The sequence below is a fragment of the Mirounga leonina genome, unplaced genomic scaffold (genome assembly GCF_011800145.1).
Source record: "Mirounga leonina isolate KUSES-001 unplaced genomic scaffold, KU_Mleo_1.0 Mir_94, whole genome shotgun sequence".
Taxonomy (NCBI): Eukaryota; Metazoa; Chordata; class Mammalia; order Carnivora; family Phocidae; genus Mirounga; species Mirounga leonina.
In genome coordinates, this window is record NW_023270855.1 from 52153394 (window position 1) to 52174455 (window position 21062).

Here is a 21062-nt window from a genome sequence, read left to right on the forward strand (position 1 = left end):
TCCTTTGAGGGGGGGCTGGAATGCCATCCTTGACAGCAGATCTGAGAGGCACTACAGCTAAAGCCTGCTAGCTGTGCTTAGGAGACCTGCCATCTCTGCCTTATGGGCTCATTAACTTGTTGTAGCAATCCCCAGGGATATGGACATCCTCTTGTCTCAGAGTGCCCCAAAACACCAGCCTGGCCATAGCGGACCTCCTCTTACCCCAGCCCATGAAGGGGTCAGGGGCAGATCGCCCCTAGTCCTTAACGCTCAGCTCCCGAAGCCCCGCCCCTTACGCTGTGCGCGGATCAGAAACCGGAAGCAGAAATGCGCTCTTGCGCGTGCGCGAGTTGGCGGCCATATCTCCGCGATCCTCCCCTCGCGTCTGGGCTAGTGTTTCGCCTCAGTTCGGCGCGTCCTTCCCGGCTCGGTCGGACCAGCCCCAGGTCCGGCCTGCGGGAGGGGGAGAGGTAGGCACTGGGAGGACCGCCGCCCTGGCCGTGCCCCCTGCCCCCGCCGGAACCCAGCGCCGGGGGCCTCCCCCGGCCGCGGCTCGTCCCAAACTCACTGAATCAGGAGCCCTGGGCTGCGTTGAGCAGCCGGGTTGAGTCGGCTGCAGGCCAGAGTTAGAAAACCACCCTCGTATGTCATCGGCCTTCCAAAGCATCCTTGGCTGTCTTTTCGGAAAGTAAAAGCATCCCTGCCATTCGGTCACGGGGACGAGCGCCTCCACCTCGTCTGTACGCTGGTCAGTGGATTTCGGCGTGTTCGGTGAGCACGGGGTGACGTTTGCCTCAACTCCGTTCCCATCTGCCCTCCTGGTGCAGGAGATATTTCATCCGTGAATTTTACCTTGCCTCTGGGCATCAGTTTGATACATTATATTCAGGTACATAAATGTGAACTGACTACTTAGTATCTCTGTAACCCCCTTCATCGTCGAATGCAGCTATAAATTTTAATCATTTATCTGTAGATTATATTGAATTTCACACCGAGAGTGAGATCATGGGCCATTTTCAGCGTTTTCTCTTTTATTCCTGTACCTTGCATTCTTTTTTATTTCTTTCGCGTGTTTGCTAGGACCTCCACTCCAGTGGACAGACAGTACTAGAATAGCATATAATTTGCATCCTTGCCTTGTTCCTGATCCCAGAGGGAATTATTCTATCATTTCAGCATTTAAATAGGATGCTTGTGGGGCACCTGGATGGCTCAGTTAAGTGTCTGACTTTTTTTTTTTTTTTTTTTTGAGAGAGAGAGCGAGGGGAGGGAGAGAGAGAATCTTAAGCGAACTCCCCGAGTCCCACCCCGACCTCTGGGACTGGATCTCACAACCCTGAGATCAAGACCTGAACCTGGGGCGCCTGGGTGGCTCAGTTGATTAACCGTCTGCTTTTGGCTCAGGTCATGATCCCAGGGTTCTGGGATCGAGCCCCGCGTCGGGCTCCCTGCTCAGCAGAGAGTCTGCTTCTCCCTCTGCCTCTCCCCCTGGCTTGTGCTCTCTTTCTCGCTCACTCTCTCTCAAATAAAATAAAATAAAATCTTAAAAAAAAAAAAAAAGAACCAAAATCAAGAGTACCGCGCTTAACCGACTGAGCTACCCAGGTGACCCCAGTCATAATGTCTTGGTCTCAGCTCAGGTCTTGATCACAGGGTCGTGAATTCAAGCTCTGCTAGCCTCCACACTGGGCACTGAGCTTCCTTTAAAAAAAAAAAAAAGATGTTTGCTGTAGGTGTTGTAGATGATAATTATTTTTTCCCAATTAAAGTTATTCTCTAGTTCTAATGGGTTAAATGATCAGCAGTGGATATTGATATAGATCGTTAACTATTTTGTATTTAAGAGGAAGAGCCATATGATCTTTTAATATTAATGTGATGATTATATTAATTGAGGATTTCATTTTTAACCACCTTTCATTCCTAGGAGGAAATGAACTTGGTTTGTGATTATACCCTCATTATTCCATTCTCCACTGTACTAAAACTTTTATATTATTTTGCATTCATACGTGTGAATGAGATCTTTCCTGTTTTGTTTTGAGTTGTACTTTTTTGGCTTGGAAACACTCAGGAAAACAGTATTTTCCATCCCTACAATGGAATTATGAATCCTTTACTTATTTGGTGAAGTTGCCTGTGAAACAATTTGTAATTCATATTTCCTTTGTGGGCATGTTTTTTTTTTTTTTTTAAGATTTTATTTGTTTGACAGAGAGAGCACAAGGAGAGGGAGAGAGCGGGAGAAGCAGGTTCCCTGCTGAGCAAGGAGCCCGATGTGGGACTCGATCCCAGGACCCTGGGATCATGACCTGGGCCGAAGGCAGCCGCTTAACCGACTGAGCCACCCAGGCGTCCCTTTGTGGGCATGTTTTAAACTACTGTTTTTTTTTCTTTTTCTTTTAGGATTGGATTAATCAAGTTTTGTATTTATTTTAGATCATTGCCAGAAAGTTGTACTTCTTTCTAGAAATTCATTCATTATATGTACATTTTCATGTATATTCTCTTAACTTTTTCGTTGTATTCTCCCTTCAACATCTGTGATTATGACTCATTCATAACTCTTTGTCTATGCTCTGTTAAAATTGCTAAAGCTTTGTTGATTTCATTAGTTTTCAAAGGACACATTGTTCATTTTTATGATTCTTTTTATTAGTTTTTTAAAAATATTAATTTTGTCCTATTTTCATTTTTCTAAACCTTTATGCTGTTCCTTTTCTATCCTTTAAGTTAATGGTTAGCCCACTCATACTGATTTTATTTTCTCTGGGAGTTGATGATATTCATATAAATATGTAAATATATGTACCACACCAACTGTGGATTTCCAGTGTTATCTGAAACACTTCTTTTAATTTTCTGCTTCTTCCCGGCTACAAAAGTAGTCCTAACTGGCTAAAAATAAATGTGTATGTGCCTCTTTATCCCTGTAATGTGCTGCATTATTGTGTATCATATACCACACCTGATACATTTTGTTCATTTACTGCCCTCCCTCAAATGATTATAACATCCATGTCCTTCAGGATTTTTCTGTTTTGTTCAGTGCTGTATCCCCTGTGACTGTATGTGGTGGCATTGGGGTAAATATTACCTAAGTAAATATGAAATGAAGGAGCAAGAGGTAGGGGTCTTAAGGGAAGTGTCCTTGCTCAAAAAAGGGGGCTTAGAGGCATCTGGGTGGCTCAGTCATTGGGCGTCTGCCTTCGGCTCAGGTCATGATCCCAGGGTCCTGAGATCGAGCCCCGCATGGGGCTCCCTGCTCCGCGGGGAGTCTGCTTCTCCCTCTCCCACTCCCCCTGCTTGTGTTCCCTCTCTCACCATGCTCTCTCTGTCAAATAAATAAATAAAATCTTTAAAAGGGGGGGGGGGGGCTTAGTCTAAAGGAGCTCAAAGATAAAACATTTATTTATTTATTTTTAAGAGGATTCATTCATTCATTCATTCATTCTTTTTTTTTTTTTTTTTTTTTTTTTTTTCCCCCCCCCCCCCCCCCCGAGAGGAGCACAGGGAGAGAGACAAACAGACTTTGTACAGAGCACAGAGCCTGATGCAGGGCTTGATCTCTCGACCCTGAGATCATGACCTGAGCTGAAATCAAGAGCCAGACACTTAACTAGCTGAGCCACCCAGGCGCCCCAAGATAAAACATTTAAATAGAATACTTCATTTGCCTACTTTCCGTAGTGCACAGCAGGGTTCTAGGCTAGACTCTGGTAATGTTAGTGATAAGGGCCTCACTAACAACTAAATTGTAAGGTATATGTTCAGAAATATACTCATTGGGAGTTTAGGCTTTGAAGACAAACAGGCCTGCATTCATACATCTGTCTGTGTAATACACCCTGTGTTACATACACCTCAGCAGCTTTCTGACTGGGTAACATTGAGTGTATGGTTAATTGATTCTCAGATTTCTCAACTATAAGCTGGTTGTAATAATACCTGATTTGCAGAGCTTCTATGAAAGAAAAGCTCTTTGCAAGATCATTCTCACATCATGGTTGCTTAAATGGCACGTTATTAATTTAGTAAAGAATGTTGTGATTTTTTCAGTTTTAAAATATACTACTTGATCCACTGCATGGAAAAAACTTGTGTTTTCATTATTTTAAATTTATGTAATAGAGGGCGCCTGGGTGGCTCAGTTGGTTAAGCGACTGCCTTCGGCTCAGGTCATGATCCTGGAGTCCTGGGATCAAGTCCCACATCGGGCTCCCTGCTCAGCAGGGAGTCTGCTTCTCCCTCTGACCCTCCTCCATCTCGTCCTCTCATTCTCTCTCTCGCAAATAAAAAAAAAAAGAAAAAAAAATTTATGTAATAGAGCTGCAGATATTACTATCGGAGATGACATGTTGCTAACTTCACTTCAGGTATTCTTGTTCTGCTCTTCTGTACTGTGTAGGCACAATTTAGGATGAGAGTCACAGCATGGCAGTCTTCTCTACCTCCTATGTGTGGAATTCACTGTTGATATCTGTTGATGCTTTTTTTGCAAAAATCAAGTTTCAGAGGCCCTGCAGACCATGGAGGGGAGGGTTCAGTGGTCAGGGGCTGAGCAGTAATTCCTGTTAGCTGCCAGTGGTGCAGAAGTAAGAAATACTGGGAGTGGAGCCCCCAGAAGTTGCATCTATAAATGCTTTTTTTGGATTTGACACAGTGTCAAAGTTATGGTTGCAGGCATTGTCTGCTGTTTTTTGTATTTCATTATCATGGGAAAACTGACAGCTAAACTATTTTAGATTTCAGTTAACTTAGAACATGGGACTCTTAACCTTTTTTAACCTTTTTTTTTTAATTAGCAAGGACCCCAGCAATGTTTTTTTAGCTCTAGAGGAGATAAGATTACTCCATCTCCTTACAAGATCAGTGTGTATTTGGTTGGGTGTCTTGGGGGTATGCTTTATACGTGTGTGTGTGTGTGTGTGTGTGTGTGTTTTGAGGGGAGTGATCCCTCATAACGGATATGCTGCAACATCCAGGCTCATGAGTTGTGGAAATTGTGGGGAGACCTGGATTCTCGTGTTTTCTTTCTCCTGCCCCAGCTCTAACTTCTCAGTACTCTTGACTTTCTTCATGAAGGGAACATGGAAGAAGAAAGAAAAGTTGCAGAGTTACAGAAAAATATGACACAGGTAAGTAGGAGCTAATTATTCTCCAAAAGAATTTTCCATTCCACCAGGTCCTTGACCTCCTAATTGTTTAGAGCAGTTGTTAGTGATCTATTTTTCTATTGGGCCACACTGTAAGTGTCTTAGGCGTTGAAGGCTAAAGAGTTTCTATTGCAATTAAACCACCAATTTAGTTTGAAAGCAGCCACAGACAGTACATAAACAAATATTTTATTGTGTTCCAATAAAACTTTACGTAAGCAAATAGTAGGCTGGATTCAGCCCATGTGCTACAGTTTGCTGACCCCTGGCCTAGAATACAATATGGCCAGCTGTGGGCCTGAGGTGAAAGTGCTATTTCTGCAAGCTCCTGGGCCTCAGGTTTGTGGGAAGATAGATAGATAGATAGATAGATAGAGAAAGAAAGAAAGAAAGAAAGAAAAGCTCCCTGTTCCTCAGTGTGTTTTTATGCATTTAAACCTCACTTGGATTTGACCCAGTCTTTCATGTTGTGCTGAGTGCTGTGGTGGGAAAGAAGGAAGCAGGTGAAATTTTTGTGTAACAAGGAATTGCTGGTGTCCGTGTGGAAATTATTTCATCTCTAGAGCATTTCTGTCATTTCTTGTAGGCTCTGGACTGTCCTGGATCATAAGATTGGAAATGGTCACCATCAAACTGTGCAAGAGATAAATTTGGTGTTTTAGAAGTGTGGTTAGATACATAGACTGGATGGGGTCAGTTAGGAAGGATGTAATGGGTATAAAGAGAAAGATCTGGTGTCTGAATTCTAGGGTAGATGTTGGGAGACCATAAAATCTTCAGAACTTCCTGTGAATTGATTCTCAGTTTCCCAGTATTAGCAGCCTCATCAATCTTCCTGCACACGTGGGGAGAGTGGGCACCTTTCTGAAAAGAATATATGTGGGATGTTTTAGGACTCTGTGGTCTTTGAGGATGTGGCCGTGGACTTCACCCAGGAGGAGTGGGCTCTGCTAGATTTTGCTCAGAGGAGCCTCTACAGAGATGTGATGCTGGAAAACTTTCAGAACCTGGCCTCCCTAGGTAAGAATGGCAACGTTCCTTCATTTAGTTGTTTAGAAAACAATCTTACTAATTGACCTTGTCCTAGGATTTAGGCTGAGGAATAGGAATGAATTGGTAAATAAGACCGACATGGTCACAGACCCCAAGGAACTTTAAGTCTAGTGGCTTCACCATGAAAATAAACATCTGTGTAGTGAACTGCCTTTTTCTTTTTCTTGTGGTTAAAAGCCTTGAGGCTTATTAAGTATTGAAAGTGCTGGCATAGACTTCAGGGGTCACTTTGGGCCTTAGGGAGGTTTATGGTTTGGGTCCTTATGAGAATTTTAATGATGTCAGTGGTCTTTACTCAGAAACATACATGTAAACAAGAGGGGGGTTATTACTCAGTGCAGGAAGGGAGAACATATGACATGGGGAACTGTGGTGTGTCTCAGAAAGAAGGTGTTAAAACATACATATTATAGGGTTTGTACTTTGGGTGAGTGATTTGGGGATGGGTCTGTGGAAGTAGGCTGTATTGGTTTCCTGGGCCTTTTTTTTTTTTTTTTTTTTAAGATTTTATTTATTTATTTGACAGAGAGAGACACAGTGAGAGAGGGAACACAAGCAGGGGGCAGTGGGAGAGGGAGAAGCAGGCTTCCCGCTGAACAGAGAGCCTGATGTGGGGCTCGATCCCAGGACCCTGGGATCATGACCTGAGCCCAAGGCAGACGCTTAACGACTGAGCCACCCAGGCGCCCCTTTCCTAGGCCTTTCATAACAAAGTACCACAAACTGTGGATAAAAACAGCAGAAACTTATTTTTTCACATTTCTGGAGACTGGAAGTACAAACAAGGTGTCAGTAGGACCATGCTCCTTCTGAAGGCTCTATGGGAGAAATCTCTCCTTGTCTTTTCCTAGCCTCTGTGGTTGCCAGCAATACTTGGCATTTCTTGGTTTGCAGTGATATCATTCTTTTCTATTTTTTTAAAGATTTTATTTTTAGGTGATCTCTACACCCCCAATGTGGGGCTAGAACCCACAAGCCCGAGATCAAGAGTCGCATGCTCTACCGGCTGAGCCAGCCAGGTGCCCCATGCAGCTAGATCATTCTAATCTTTGCCTTTGTCCTCACATGGCCTTTTCCCCTTTGTCTCTATGCCCCTCCCTATAAGGACACTAATCAATGGATTTAAGACCCACCCTAATCCAGTATAACTCCATCTTTACTTGATTATAGCTACAAAGACCCTATTACCAAATAAAGTAACATTCTGAGCTTTCAAGTGGACATGACATTTTGTTTTGATACACTTACTTTTTTTTAGAGCAGTTGTAGGTTCACAGCAGATGTGAGTAGTAGATACAGAGACTTCTGTGTGCCCTGCTCCCATATGGGTACAGCCGCTTCCACTATCAACATCTCCTACCAGAGTGGCACATTTGTTACAATTGATGAACCTGAATCGACACATCATCATCACCCTGAGTCCATAGTTTATACATTAGGATTCACTCTTGGTGAAGTCATTCAACACAGAATACATTGTGTGGTTTGGACAAATATGTAGTGGTATACATCATTATAGTATCATTTAGAGTAATTTCACTGCCCTAAAAATCCTCTTTGCCTCATCAGTTCATCTCCTTCCTCGCTAACCTGTGGCAACCACTGATCTTTTTACTGTCCCCGTAGTTTTGGCTTTTCTAGAATGTCATATAGTTGGAATCATACGGTATATAGATTTTTCAGTGGTTTCTTTCACTTAGTAATATGCATTTATGCTTCTTTCATGTCTTTACGTGGCTTGATAATTCATTTCTTTTTAATTCAGAATAATATTTCATTGTCTGGGTGTACCGCAGTTTTATTCATCCATTCACCCTCTGAAGGACATCTTAATTGTTTCTAAGTTTGGGCAGTTGTGAATAAAGCTGCAGTAAAACATGCATGTGCAGGTTTTTGTGTGGACATGTTTTCAGCTTCTCTGGGTAAATTCCAAGGAGTGTGATTGCCTGATCATATAGTAAGATTAGTTTTGTAAGAAGCTGCCAAACTGTCTTCCAAAGTGCTGTACCATTTCGCATTCCCCCCAGCAATGAATGAGAGTTCCTGTTCTACAGCCTTGCCAGCATTTGTTGGTGTCAGTGTTATGGATTTTAGCTGTTCTCATAGGTGTGTGGCGGTTTCTCATTGTTTTAATTTGCATTTTCCTGATGACATATGGGACTATCTCTTCGTATGATGTTTCCCTTGAGGAATTTCATAGTTTTGCATTTTACATTTAGGTCTTTGATCCATGTGATCCATTTTGGGTTGATTTTTGTGAAGAGTGTAAAAGTCTGTGTCTAGATTAATTTTCTTGCATGTTGATGGCTAGTTGTTTCGGTCTCTGTTGAAAAGACTGTCTTCTTTGTGGATTGCCTTTGATCCTTTGTCAAAGATCAGCTGACTATGTTTATGTAGGTCTATTTCTGGGCTCTCTATTCTGTTTCATTGATCTGTTTGGACATATATTTTCAAGGGACACTGTTCAACCCAGTCCAGGTGGTCACTTTAGATTGGATGCTGACAAAAAGAGGTAGAAATTTTATTATTGAGTATTTTATGGGTGGCACAGTGACTTTTTTTGGGGGGGGGTCATCCTTAGATTAAATTATGTAATGGCCTTATTTTGTTTAATTTTATCATGGTCTGAGTAATCTTGTTTAAGATTGGTATTCTGAAAAAAAAAGAAGAAGAAGAAGAAGGTAGCAGGAGGGGAAGAATGAAGCGGGGGAAATCGGAGGGGTAGACGAACCATGTGAGATGATGGACTCTGAAAAACAAACTGAGGGTTCTAGAGGGGAGGAGGGTGGGAGGATGGGTTAGCCTGGTGGTGGGTATTGAGGAGGGCACATTCTGCATGGAGCACTGGGTGTTATGCACAAACAATGAATCATGGAACACTACATCTAAAACTAATGATGTAATGTATGGGGATTAACATAAGAATAAAAAAAAAGACAAAAAAAAAAGATTGGTATTCTGTGAGATTATTAATGTGCAATAGGAGAACAAAATATCCTGGCTCTATCAGACCAGCTTCTAATATTGAAGTTTAGATAATGAATATCACATCAGTTCTAGAAATCAGAGGCTGTGTCATTGTCTACTCCCCCATCCTGCTCCTGCTTTAAAAAAACTTTTGACAAACATTTTGTAGAAATTCAATTTTCTCTTGCCCATAATTACAGTATCAGAAGAGCAAAATTTTGACCCTGTCTCATGGAAATGTTTATGGTTCCTCATTGTTTTCCCTCATGATAAGCCTTTCTGCATTAACAGGGTATCCATTGCACACACCATATCTGATCTCTCGGTGGAAACAAGAGGAGGACCTGGAGACAGTGGAAAGAGGACCTATCCAGGGGGAACACCAGGAAGGCAAGAATCCCTGGGAGAAACTGTCCTGGTTGGGGGATATTACGTTTGTAAAAATCAAATAAAAGCAAAACAAAACTTTGCTTTGTTTGAGGGGTGTGATCTTCTAGATACCTTAGATTACTATTTTGACTTTTTATCAGTATTCTCACACTTTCCTTGTTCTTGGGAAAGACAGTCCATATTTCTTCTTGTAAGTTAGTATTTGGTCATGTGCATTTTAGGAAGGAACTGGTTCCTTTTTGTTTTGTTTTCCTTTTTAACTTTTATTTAAGCAATCTCTACAACCCGCTCAGGGCTCAAACTCATGACCCCAAGATCAAGTGTTGCATGCTCTTCTGACTGAGCCAGCCAGGTGCCCTTTGTTCTCCTAATAATACCTTATTTGTGTTACTATAAGTCTCAGTCTTCATGGAATTATTTCTTGCTTACAATTTTGACCCTTGTGTATATTACTAAAGTCCTGAAACAGCTACGTTGCCAGAAGTCCTTTTCCTTATAGGTGCCTTTGCTTTTTTGTTTCAGGTTTTGAGATTCAACTTAAAACTAATGAATTAGTAGCTCCACAAGATATTTATGGACAAAGAATATCCGGTGAACAGAAAATAGTAAGGTTCAAAAGGAATGATTCTTGCTCATCCATTTTACACAAAAACTGGGAATACCATGGTATTTGTTATCAGAACAAAAACCATGAGAGACATTTGAGGTGAGTGCCATTCAAAAAAGAAAAAGTCATGCCTCTGGAGAGGATCTTAAAATGTCATAAAACTTAAAAAACGTGTACCTAGAACTTGGTCAAAAATTGTGATTTCGTAAAGAATTTTTCTAAGATTTTTTCCCCCAAAAATGACATTGAGATCTTCAACGTTTGACACATAGTTCAATTATAAGCAATTACCAGAAAAATTGTATGTCAAAAAAACCTCAGTGATAATATTGGCTATTGTAGACCCTTCTGTGAGGACTTTGAACTTGTAACTTGACAGGGCAGAAAATGTAGTCACTGAAAATGATAAAAGTATATTTATTACTAATAATGTGCTTTTATTTTTAAAAGAAGTCCAGGTGTGGAGACCATCTATGAATGTAATGAAGAAAATCAGTGTGGACAAGACTGCAGCCAAATTTCACATCTTAATATACTCAAGAGAACTACTGAAGTGAAGTCCTATGAATGCCATGAGTGTAAGAAGGCCTTCACGGATCATTTATCCCTTAAGAATCACATCAGGTCTCACACTGGAAGCAAACCCTATCAATGTAAAGAATGTGGGAAAGCTTTCCATTTTCTTGCTTGTTTTAAGAAGCATGTGAAAAATCCCACTGAAGGGAAACCTTACGAATGTAAAGAATGTACAAAAACCTTCGGTTGTTCTTCCTTCTTTAGGGCACATATGAAGATTCACACTGGAAAGATGAGCTATGAATGTAAGGAATGTGGAAAAACCTTTAGCTGTTCTTCATCCCTGACAGAACACAAAAGGATTCACAGTGGAGATAAGCCTTATGAATGTAGGGAATGTGGGAAGGCATTTAGCTGTTCTTCCTCACTCTCCAAACACAAAAGAATTCACAGTGGAGATAAGCCATATGAATGTAAGGAATGTGGGAAGGCCTTTAGTTCTTCCTCTCACCTTATAATACATATAAGAATTCATACTGGAGAGAAGCCTTACGAATGTAAAGAGTGTGGGAAGGCCTTCAGCGAGTCCTCAAAACTCACTGTACACGTCAGAACACACACAGGAGAGAAACCCTATAAATGTAAGGAATGTGGGAAAGCCTACAATTGTCCCTCCTCCTTAAGTATCCATATGAGAAAACACACTGGAGAGAAACCCTATGAATGCCTGGAATGTGGAAAAGCCTTCTATCTTCCCACTTCCCTTAATACGCACGTGAAAAATCAAAGTAGAGAGAAACCCTATGAATGTAAGGAATGTGGAAAAGCCTTTAGTTGTCCCTCATCCTTCAGAGCACACGTGAGAGATCACACTGGAAAGATACAATATGAATGTAAGGAATGTGGGAAGGCCTTTAGCCGTTCCTCATCCCTCACTGAACACTTAAGAACTCACACTGGAGAGAAGCCTTATGAATGTAAAGAATGTGGGAAAGCCTTTATTAGTTCCTCCCACCTTATAGTACATATAAGAACTCACACTGGAGAGAAACCTTACGAATGTAAGAAATGTGGCAAAGCCTTTATTTATCCCTCAGCTCTGAGGATCCACATGAGAACACATACTGGGGAGAAACCCTATGAATGTAAGGAATGTGGGAAAGCCTTTCGCCATTCTTCATACCTTACTGTCCATGCAAGGATGCACACTGGCGAGAAACCCTTCGAATGTCTGGAATGTGGGAAAGCCTTCAGTTGTCCCTCATCCTTTCGAAGACATGTAAGAAGCCACACTGGAGAGAAACCATATGAATGTAAGGAATGTGGAAAAGCCTTTGTGTGTCCTGCCTACTTTCGAAGACATGTGAAAACTCACACTAGGGAAAATGTATAAATGGTGTGAAATGTGGGAACGTCTGCAAGGCGTTTTCACCTCACAGCATATCTGGAACGTTGTGGAGATGCGCCATGAATATAAGAAGGCAAGAAAGTGTTGCGTATCTGTTTGACGACTTGAGAACTCACAGCTGAGAGAAACCTGTGTCTGTACACCTTGTGGGAATGCCTTCATGAATGTCACTTCCGGCGTGCAAGAAAATTTACACGAGAAGCACGGATCAGGGCCTCACTTGTAAAGTGGACTGCTGGCTCATTGATAATCGGTTTCTGTTTTCTGATACGAATATTTAAGGTGATGAATTTTCCTCTAATACTTTTTCAGCTCTAACCACATTTTATTATAGGTACTTTTATTTCGGCCAAGATGTAAATGTTCTTTACGTTACAAAATCTTTTGGACCCATAGGGGATTCAAGGTGTTTTTCAAATGCAGGCAGGAGTGGTCTTTTTTTTTTTTTTTTTTAATTAGTATCTAATTAATACTCACCATTCTCTAGGTGTGCAGTATCACACCTGTTATGGTATCAACACTTTGCTATTTGTAATTTCTTTTGTAATTTTTTTCCTGTAATTGGTCATTTCTAGTATGGCAGATACTGGAAATTGCCTACCCAATTTTTTTTCCCTTTTTTTTTCTTTTTTTAACTAAAAGAACCTAAAGTTTTTGAGGTTATCAGTTTTTATTATTAAAAGCTTTTTCTGTCTAATAATCCATTTCAACAGAAATTAATAAGGGCAAGTTCTCAAAAGAAGAGTCGCATCTAATACGTTGTTTTTGTATTTTCTCTGTCCTTGCTCATGGCTAGGAATTGGACCCAGTGTTTTGAGTTTAAAAAGGGACCTTGTGACAAGAAAGCTAGAAGTAAAGTTGGTTGAGCTGGCTTGTGTGTGTTAATTTGGACATGGTTGGGACTCCATTTCTCAGAATCATTTCCTTATCCAGTCCCAGGTTAGAATTGTCTGAAACAGAGTTTGCATGAGAATTGGAAGGCAGCGGGAAGAAGCTATTATTCTTTGTTTAGTGGGGCCACAGGATGGAGACAGATACATAGGGGCCTGGTGAGCTTCAGTGTCCGGCTCATTTTCCTGATGATCGGACCCACCAATCAACACTAGCTTGAAACGGAACATTAAATGCTTCTACTTCAGTAAAGTCAGAGGCAGCAGCTCCATAGACCTTTCCATAAGTTCCTCCATCACAGTCATACACAGCTTCTTAGGTTTTCTGGCACGTTCCAGCGTTGTCCTTTTGCTGATCTGACAGTCCCTCTGGCACATCAACTGGCTCTATAGAGGTGGCCCCATTTTGGAGCAGGGTTGTTATTTGTGTAGTGCAATCCCGTCACGTCACTTTGCTCAAGGGGAAAGACATCCGTGCAAATCCACTGGCATCTCCAGCAAGAAGGGCTGTGGACAGTAAGGAAAATTAGGTATAAGCGAGGTAAGCATCAGACAGGGCATCATCCTATTTTAGTGGAGGAAGATTTATATTTGACACCTTCAGATTTTTCTGCTTTTTTATTTGGGAAAGATGAAGGTTCTTTGGTTTGTGCTTCTTCAGGTACATCTAGCTACACTTTTCCCTTCTATTATATTTCCCGTTTATTTCTGAAAGTAGACCTCATTTTCTGCTGTTTTAGTAAAGCATATACACGCTACTGTGCACGACATGTGCTAATCTTAAGTGTATAGCTTGATGAAATTTCACTTATGTACATACCCCGGTAAACAGAACATTCCCAGGATTCCAGAAAGTTTATTTATCTGCCTTCTCAATAATTGCTCCACAGAGGAAACCACAGTTTGACTTTTATTCAGTGTATTAGGTTTGCTTCTTCTTGATCTTCTTGATCTTTATGTAAGTGCTTAAATACAATATGTACAATTATATGTTTGGCTTCTTTTCTCAGCATGATGTCTAGTTTGCCTTTTAATCACTCTTTTTACTGACTTACACTTATTTCTCTTGGTATATGTTTTGTTTGTAGGAATGAGATCACTGACTCATAGGTAGACTTTAGCTTTAGTTTTAATAGGTATTCCAGTTTTTCAAAAAGGTGGATTTCACCTATCATCCTAAAAGCAATGCATGCAAATTCGAATTGTTCCACCTAGTTGGCCAGCCCTTTCTAATCTTAGGCATCCAGCAGAGGACATGGTAATATCCTGCTTTAGTTTTAGTTTGCAGTTACCTGATATGTAGTGATGGTAAATGCTTTTTTATGTGCTTATTGGCTATTTGGATATCTTTTATGAGGGCACCCTATTGAAGCATTTCACCCATTTTTGGTTCCTTTTTTATTTGAAGGGTTTCCTTCTAGTTACTTGTCTTCTATTGTATGTATGTGTATCTCTATGTCTCGTTACATACACATATGTAAAACCATGTGTTATATATCATATATTCATAACTTACGTAGATTATATATATATATATATATATTGCAGATAACTTTTCCCCGTGTCTGGCTTGTCTTTTCACTCTTCTCATATGTATAAGCTATAAAGGGAATTTATTGGTTTGATTATTGAAGAAGTCCTTTGGGGATGGCTGGGATCCTGGGGCTAAAAAGCTGTTATCTGGATGAATTCAGTGTCCGTATCTTGGCTGTGCATCTTCTTACTTACATTTAGCTATTCTTCCTGGCAGGCTATTTCTACCGTAGTTCCCAGAAGATCCAGGCTGCTTGCTTTCTAGGTGGAAGTCTCAGGGAGAAAAGAGCGATAGTCTTTTTGAACAACTCCAATATTGAGATGGTGTAGGCTTGTAGGCCCCTTGCAGGCCAGGGTCATTTGAGGACTGCAGTGAGGTTAAGGTCGGCCAGGCAGGCCTAGGCCAGGAGGAGAAAATGTTCTCTTCCCCTTATCTCATGTTGCAAGTCCTAAATGCCTGGATCAGCAGGAAGTGGCTCTTGCCTCGCTTAAAGTGTGTCTTTCTAATCAGAAGTGTTCTTTCTAAAGACAAAGAACATGTTGTCTCCAAAGGAAGGATGGCTAAGAGAATTCTTTATTCTGCAAGCATAAACAGGATGTATTTTGTTCTTACTGAATTTCGTGTATCTTACTTCACGGATGTTGGGTTGATACTTTAAGTATACATTGTTATGTTTATCTGATCACTGCGAGTATATAGCTATGTGAGTAATAAACGGCAGTATGCAGTTGCAAGTGCTGCCTTTGCTCTGCATCCCCTGTGTCCTGGTGATTTCGTAGACCCTTACCCAGGGACCCCAACGCACTAGACGTTGACACAATATGATCATTATAATAGAATCTGATTGGCTCACTTGCCAATAGTTATCTAATCACTGTGGCCAAAGGAATGGAATACTCTGATTTGTTTAGGACTGGCTCCTGTGCTCATCCAGAAACCAGAGTAGAGTTTGCACCAACTGAATCAGAGTGTGATGTGTGCGGAGAGGGGAGGAGGCAGCAGGGGGCAAGTCGGGTAATATTGTCAGCTGGCATGTTGTGCTTACTAGGGTCTTACAACAGGAGGGAACTGAAGTCTGGTAGCTCAGCAGGGGCTGAGTAGTTCTAGAAATCCTTTCAGAAAGGTTAGATGCCATCTGTTAACATATCTTTAGATTGCATTTTTATTCTTTAAGATTGTCCTGCCTTCTCTATTCCTCATTTGTTTCTATATTATTTTTAGAACATCCTTATCAATTTTCACAAATATGCTGAGAGTGTGCTTGGAATTGCATTGACGATGCCATTACCTGAATGAAATTGACATCTTTACAAGATTGAGTCTTCCAATGAAACATAATCATCCATTTACCTAGGTTGTCTTTAATTTCTCTCAACAGTGTTTTGTAGTTTAATTGTAGAGGACTTGAATATCTTTGTTTAATTTATTTCTAGGTATGTGGTATGTTTTGCTTTGTAAATATTTTTATTTATTTCCTGTTTAATTTTTTTAGCTAGCATGAATTGCAATTTCTTTTTGTACATTGATCTTTTTATCCAGTGACATTTATAAATTAAATTATTATTACTTGAATTATTCAAATAGTTTGTGGATTATTTTGGATTTTCTGTGTACAATCCTGTCAATAACAAAAGGAAGTCTTACTTGATTTCTAAACTTTATCTTTTTTTTTTTTTTTTTTTTTTGCCTCATTGCTTTACAGTGATGAATAGAAATGATGAAAATGAACATCATTGCTCTGTTCCTAATCTTAGGGGAAAATGTTCAATATTTCATAAGTATAATAATAGCTGTAAGTTTTTCATAGATTACTTTTAAAAACGAAGAGAACTGTTTTATTCCCAGTTTGCCAAGTTTTTGTTTTTTTTTTTTAATTGTGAGTGAATATTTTATCCAGTGCCTTCTCTGCATGTATTATGGTCTTTAAAAAAATCCTTCAGTTTCTTAATGTGAATTACTACATTCCTTGATTTTCAGATGGTAAAACAACATGTCTTCCTGGAATAAACCACACTTGGACGTGGTATATATTGGCTAATTAGCCTTCTCATTTTGCTAGATTCAGTATATGACTTAAAAAAAATTATTTCTCTGTTAATTAGAGGTTTGTCTTGTAATTTCTTGTCATGTACTTGTCTGTGTTTTGTGTCAAGTTTATATTGCCCCATAAAAAGAGTTGGAAACTGTTCTGAAAGACTTTCTATAAAATTTGAACCAGTTTAGTCCTTATATGTTTGGAACAACTCACCAGTCAATCTGTCTTACCGGTTTTCTTCACAGAAAGCTTTTGAAAGATAGTGTCACTGGTGAATGACACCAAATATAAATAGAGGATTATTCAGGGTTTTTTTATTTGTTCTTGTGTTAGTTTTGCTAAATTGTATCTGTCCATTCCATAACTTTTCAAATGTGTTGGCATAAATTTTATTCATAATATCCTGTAATTCCCTTTTAATGTCTGAAAACTGTCATTATATCCCCTTTTCATTTCTGATATTGGTAATATATATGTTCTCTTCCTTTTTCTTCACCCTGTTAGGGATTTAGATATATTAATTTTTTCAAAGAACCAACTTTATTCTGCCTTCTGATTCTTTAATTTTTGGTTTTAGTCCCTTCTATTCTATTTGGGTTTAATTTAATTCTAGCTTTTGAGGTAGATGCTTATATCAGTGCCTGTCTCCTGCTATGCTTATAAATCTATCCAATCAGAACTTTCTACCATTCACATCAGTAGCAATGTGCTCAAGATATATGCAGAAAAATACTGTTTCTGTGCCTGTTATCTTAAGGTCACGGGGCTTCCTTGGTGGAATGGGAAGAAAACTGGACTGGGAGTCGAGACACCTGATGGTTTTCACTTTCCAACTCTACCTCTGTGACTTTAGAAAAGTCACTTAAGCCTTCTGGTCCTGAATTTGGTGTGTGTATGTGTGTTTAATTTTTTTTTTTTTATGAAATAATTATAGATTCTCAGTAACCTGTGAAAAAATATGTATGGGGAAATTCCATGTATCCATCACCCAGTTTTCCCCAGTGGAAATCCAAGAGCTTACTTAAATTTTGCCAGTTTGAGATGCGTGTGTGTGTGTGTGTGTCTGTGTGTGTGTGTCTGTGTGTTTCTTTGCAGTTTGAACATGTGTAGATGAATGGACCTACTACCATAATCAGAATACAGAACTGTTCCATCACACAAAAGAACTCTTGGGCACCTGGGTGGCTCAGTCGGTTAAGCATCTGCCTTCAGCCCAGGTCATGATCCCAGGGTCCTGGGATCTAGCCCACATCCCACATCAGGCTCCTTGCTCAGTGGGGAGTCTGCTTCTCCCTCTGCCCCTCCCCCTGCTCATGCTCTCTCTTGCTAACTCTTTGTCTCTCAAATAAATAAAAAGTAAAAAAAAAAACCTCTTTAGTTACTTGGTATTCAGACCCAAACGTCTCCATCACTAGCCCTAACAACTACCAATATGTTCTCCATCTGTATAATTTTGGTTTTTTTCAAGAATGTTATGTAAAGAAACCATATAGTATGTAACCTTCTGGAGACAGACTTTTTTTTCACTCAGCATAATCCCCTTGAGATACATCCAAGTTGTTGTGTGAAGCTGTGTCCTTTTTTTATTGCTAAGATGTTAACCATGGGTTTTCTTGAGGTGCTTTTCATCAAGTTAAGTTCCCCTCTTCCTAGTTTGCAGAGTTGAAAAAAAAATCATGAATATAGGTTTTGGGTTTTGTCAAATGCCTTTTCTGCATCAATTGATATGATCATAGCCTGCTGATATGATGGATCACAGTGATTTTCAGATAATGGACCAGCCTTGCACATCTGGAATACATTTCCAGTCGTGGTGTGAAATTCCTTTTATACATTGCTGGATTCAATTTACTAATAGTTGCTTTTTTGTTATTTTCCTCAATTATAAAATATATTTTAAGGCTAATATATTTTTAAAAATCTGTATGGTGTTAAAAATAGACAAAGAACAAGAAATAAGTTTTTGTGTTTAAGGCAGATATATTATCAACATTGGCCATAAATCAAAGTCATTCAGTACCATCAGATGCATATAGGAGATGCTACTGGAGCGGCTGGGGTGGGGGCAGGGATCACATCATTTCTGTGGGATCAGAAACACTTCCTTCACTACCTCAAGTTTTTATACTGTGGAAGAGTTTAGAGGATGAAGGTTTGATTCAGAGATGATTTGAAGAGAAGGGGGCTAGTTTGGTTTTATGTAAAGAGAAAAGGTTAAAAAAATATTTAACATTTAATGAGCTTTTATTCTGTGTCATTCACTGTTTTGACATCCATGTATTAACTTATTTGATCAGCACAAAATTATATGAGGCAGATACTTAAATCAACATAATACACATGGTGAAATAGATTCACAAATGAGCTCAAATAATTGCCCAGAATTACATAGTATGTGGTGGAACTATGTCTGAATCCAGAACCCAGACTTTTTTTTTTTTTTTTTAAGATTTTATTTGTGTGAGAGAGAGGGGCAGGCAGGCAGAAGGAAATGCAGTCTCCCCACTGAGCAGGGAGCCTGATTTGGGACTCAATCCCAGGACCCTGGGATCATGACCCGAGCCGAAGGCAGGCACTTAACCGACTGAGCCCCCAGAACCCAGGCTTTTTAATACTACACTCTACTGCCTCCAAGGATCAAAGCATTCTGAAGAGTCAGGACAGGCAGGATTGGGTGTGGTTGATTGGGGAACTCATAGGGTTAGGTGGGGCTGTGGGCAGCATTCTGGGTGTAACCCTCACTTGGCATCTTTTAGGCAAGGACCAAGTACCTTCTCAACCATCTGTATCATACGGCTCCCTGTGTTATGGAAGGAGTGTGGTTACCAGGGAAGAAGAGAACCCAGTCAATTGAGTATGAAAGACCAAGATTGCTTTATCTTTGAATACAGAGGACACATTGTTAGCATTATATAAATACTGATAGCTTGATTTGACCAAAAGGTTTATTGACTGATTGTGTCAGGCACGATTTGAAACACTTTATAGCTGCAATGTGTTTACTCTTAACAATAACGAGTGATTTCAGATAAAATAATTCTACTCAAAAACAACTAGAAACAGAATAAAGAAGAGTGCTAGATAAGGGAAATATACAATTTAATTGTTTTCTAATATGGCAATAGAAATCAATTAGCAACAAATGAAGCCAATGATGTCACTCAAATTAGCAAAGAAAAAAAATTACCAAGGAATAAACTCCATAAGGAATATAAGTACTTATATTAAGAAAAGTATGAAGTTCTCCCTGCAGACATATAAATGTACAAATAGGGAGGTCTTTTCAGGTTCTAGCGTGGGAAATGTTAATAAGGATGCCAATATTCCTGATATTATTTCATCATCAATGCTATTTCAATAAATCAAAATTGCAATAGAATTTTTAAGTGGAAATAATCTTTACAGAAAGAGCCTCCCTTGTGGATATGTGCCTAGAGGAGGCCAAGTGAACTCCCCTCTGCGAAGAGGGGGCACTCCGAAGTCACTGAGCTGGACCAAGGACACTTTTTCCTCCTATGGTTCTCCAAGATTGTGAAGTCTTCCGGGAGTGGAGTTCATGGACTAGTTCAGCTAATTATGAGCTCTGCATCCACATCTCCAGGCCACAATTCCATAATCAGCCTGTGTCTCCAGCCTTTCAGGCTGCCACTCCCTGTCTAGTGGGCTTCATACCTGTGTCTCCTCCCAGAGTAGTAACCTCCACCAAGAGGCCTGGCCTGAGTCTGTCTGCCATTCCTTGGTACATAGCCTCAGCCATTGTTGCTCACCAGGCAGGAGGGGCAGCCCCCTTCCTCCTTGCTCATGCAAAGTCACAGTGCAACCAGTGAGTGCCATGGGCGACAGCGGATGGAGGAGGGGCTGGGGGAGCATTGTTTCCTTATTGTCAGGCAAGCAGGACATTTGGGTTAGACAGATGGCAGGGTACCAACATGCAAAGTTTTCCCTCCAAGCACTGCGAAGTTTATGTTCTTGGTTCTAGTGAGAGTCTAAGAACCCTCATTCAGAGTTCTGCTTTCCTCCCACACTGGTTCTAGCTCTACCGTGGCGGAAACCGGTCTCTGAACTGTCACTGAGCCCTCCAAAATCATGAAGTGATGAGGATGATGAAGACCTTAAGCATGATATCATTAACTTTCATTGGCTTCCTACATGGCAGGCTCTGAGCTAAGTGTTCTGTGTAGCTTGTTTCATTTCATCGGCATAACCACCACCCTCTAAGGAAGAGGACTGCACATCATCGTCATTTTACAGATGAATAAGGGAGCACAGCATTTAAATATAACTTGTATTAAGTCATGAGGTAAAATGGGTATGAATTCAGATTTGAATCCTCACATCCAGACTCCAGACACAGGTCATCTAGCCGTTATTCCCTCCTACCAACCCAGTCTGTCATTTCACCTGCCAGGTCACTTGGCAGGTTTCCAGTAGACCTCAACGGGGAGTAATGAGTACCCCTTCCACCAGCTAGACTATAGTAATAGAACGTAGGAGCGCAGCTGAGATCAAGATAGGGATCAT

The 21062-nt window shown here is 40.3% G+C and overlaps 1 protein-coding gene across 2 annotated transcripts; it reads left to right on the forward strand.

The window, feature by feature from the left end:
- Positions 1 to 4238: 4238 nt before the first annotated feature.
- Positions 4239 to 16078, forward strand: LOC118005444 (zinc finger protein 699). Of its 2 annotated transcripts, XR_004677829.1 has the most exons (6): positions 4239 to 5123; positions 6035 to 6161; positions 9453 to 9551; positions 10074 to 10257; positions 10609 to 12364; positions 15728 to 16078. XR_004677829.1 is itself a non-coding variant. In XM_034997379.1 (5 exons), exons 1-5 carry the CDS (start codon positions 5076 to 5078, stop codon positions 12065 to 12067), a joined length of 1917 nt encoding a protein of 638 aa, XP_034853270.1. In that variant the 5' UTR covers positions 4239 to 5075; the 3' UTR covers positions 12068 to 13021. The 2 variants fall into 2 exon arrangements, 1 of the variants encoding a protein (XP_034853270.1); XM_034997379.1 differs by lacking the exon at positions 15728 to 16078 and having other exon boundaries at positions 10609 to 13021.
- The last annotated feature ends 4984 nt before the right edge of the window (positions 16079 to 21062 follow it).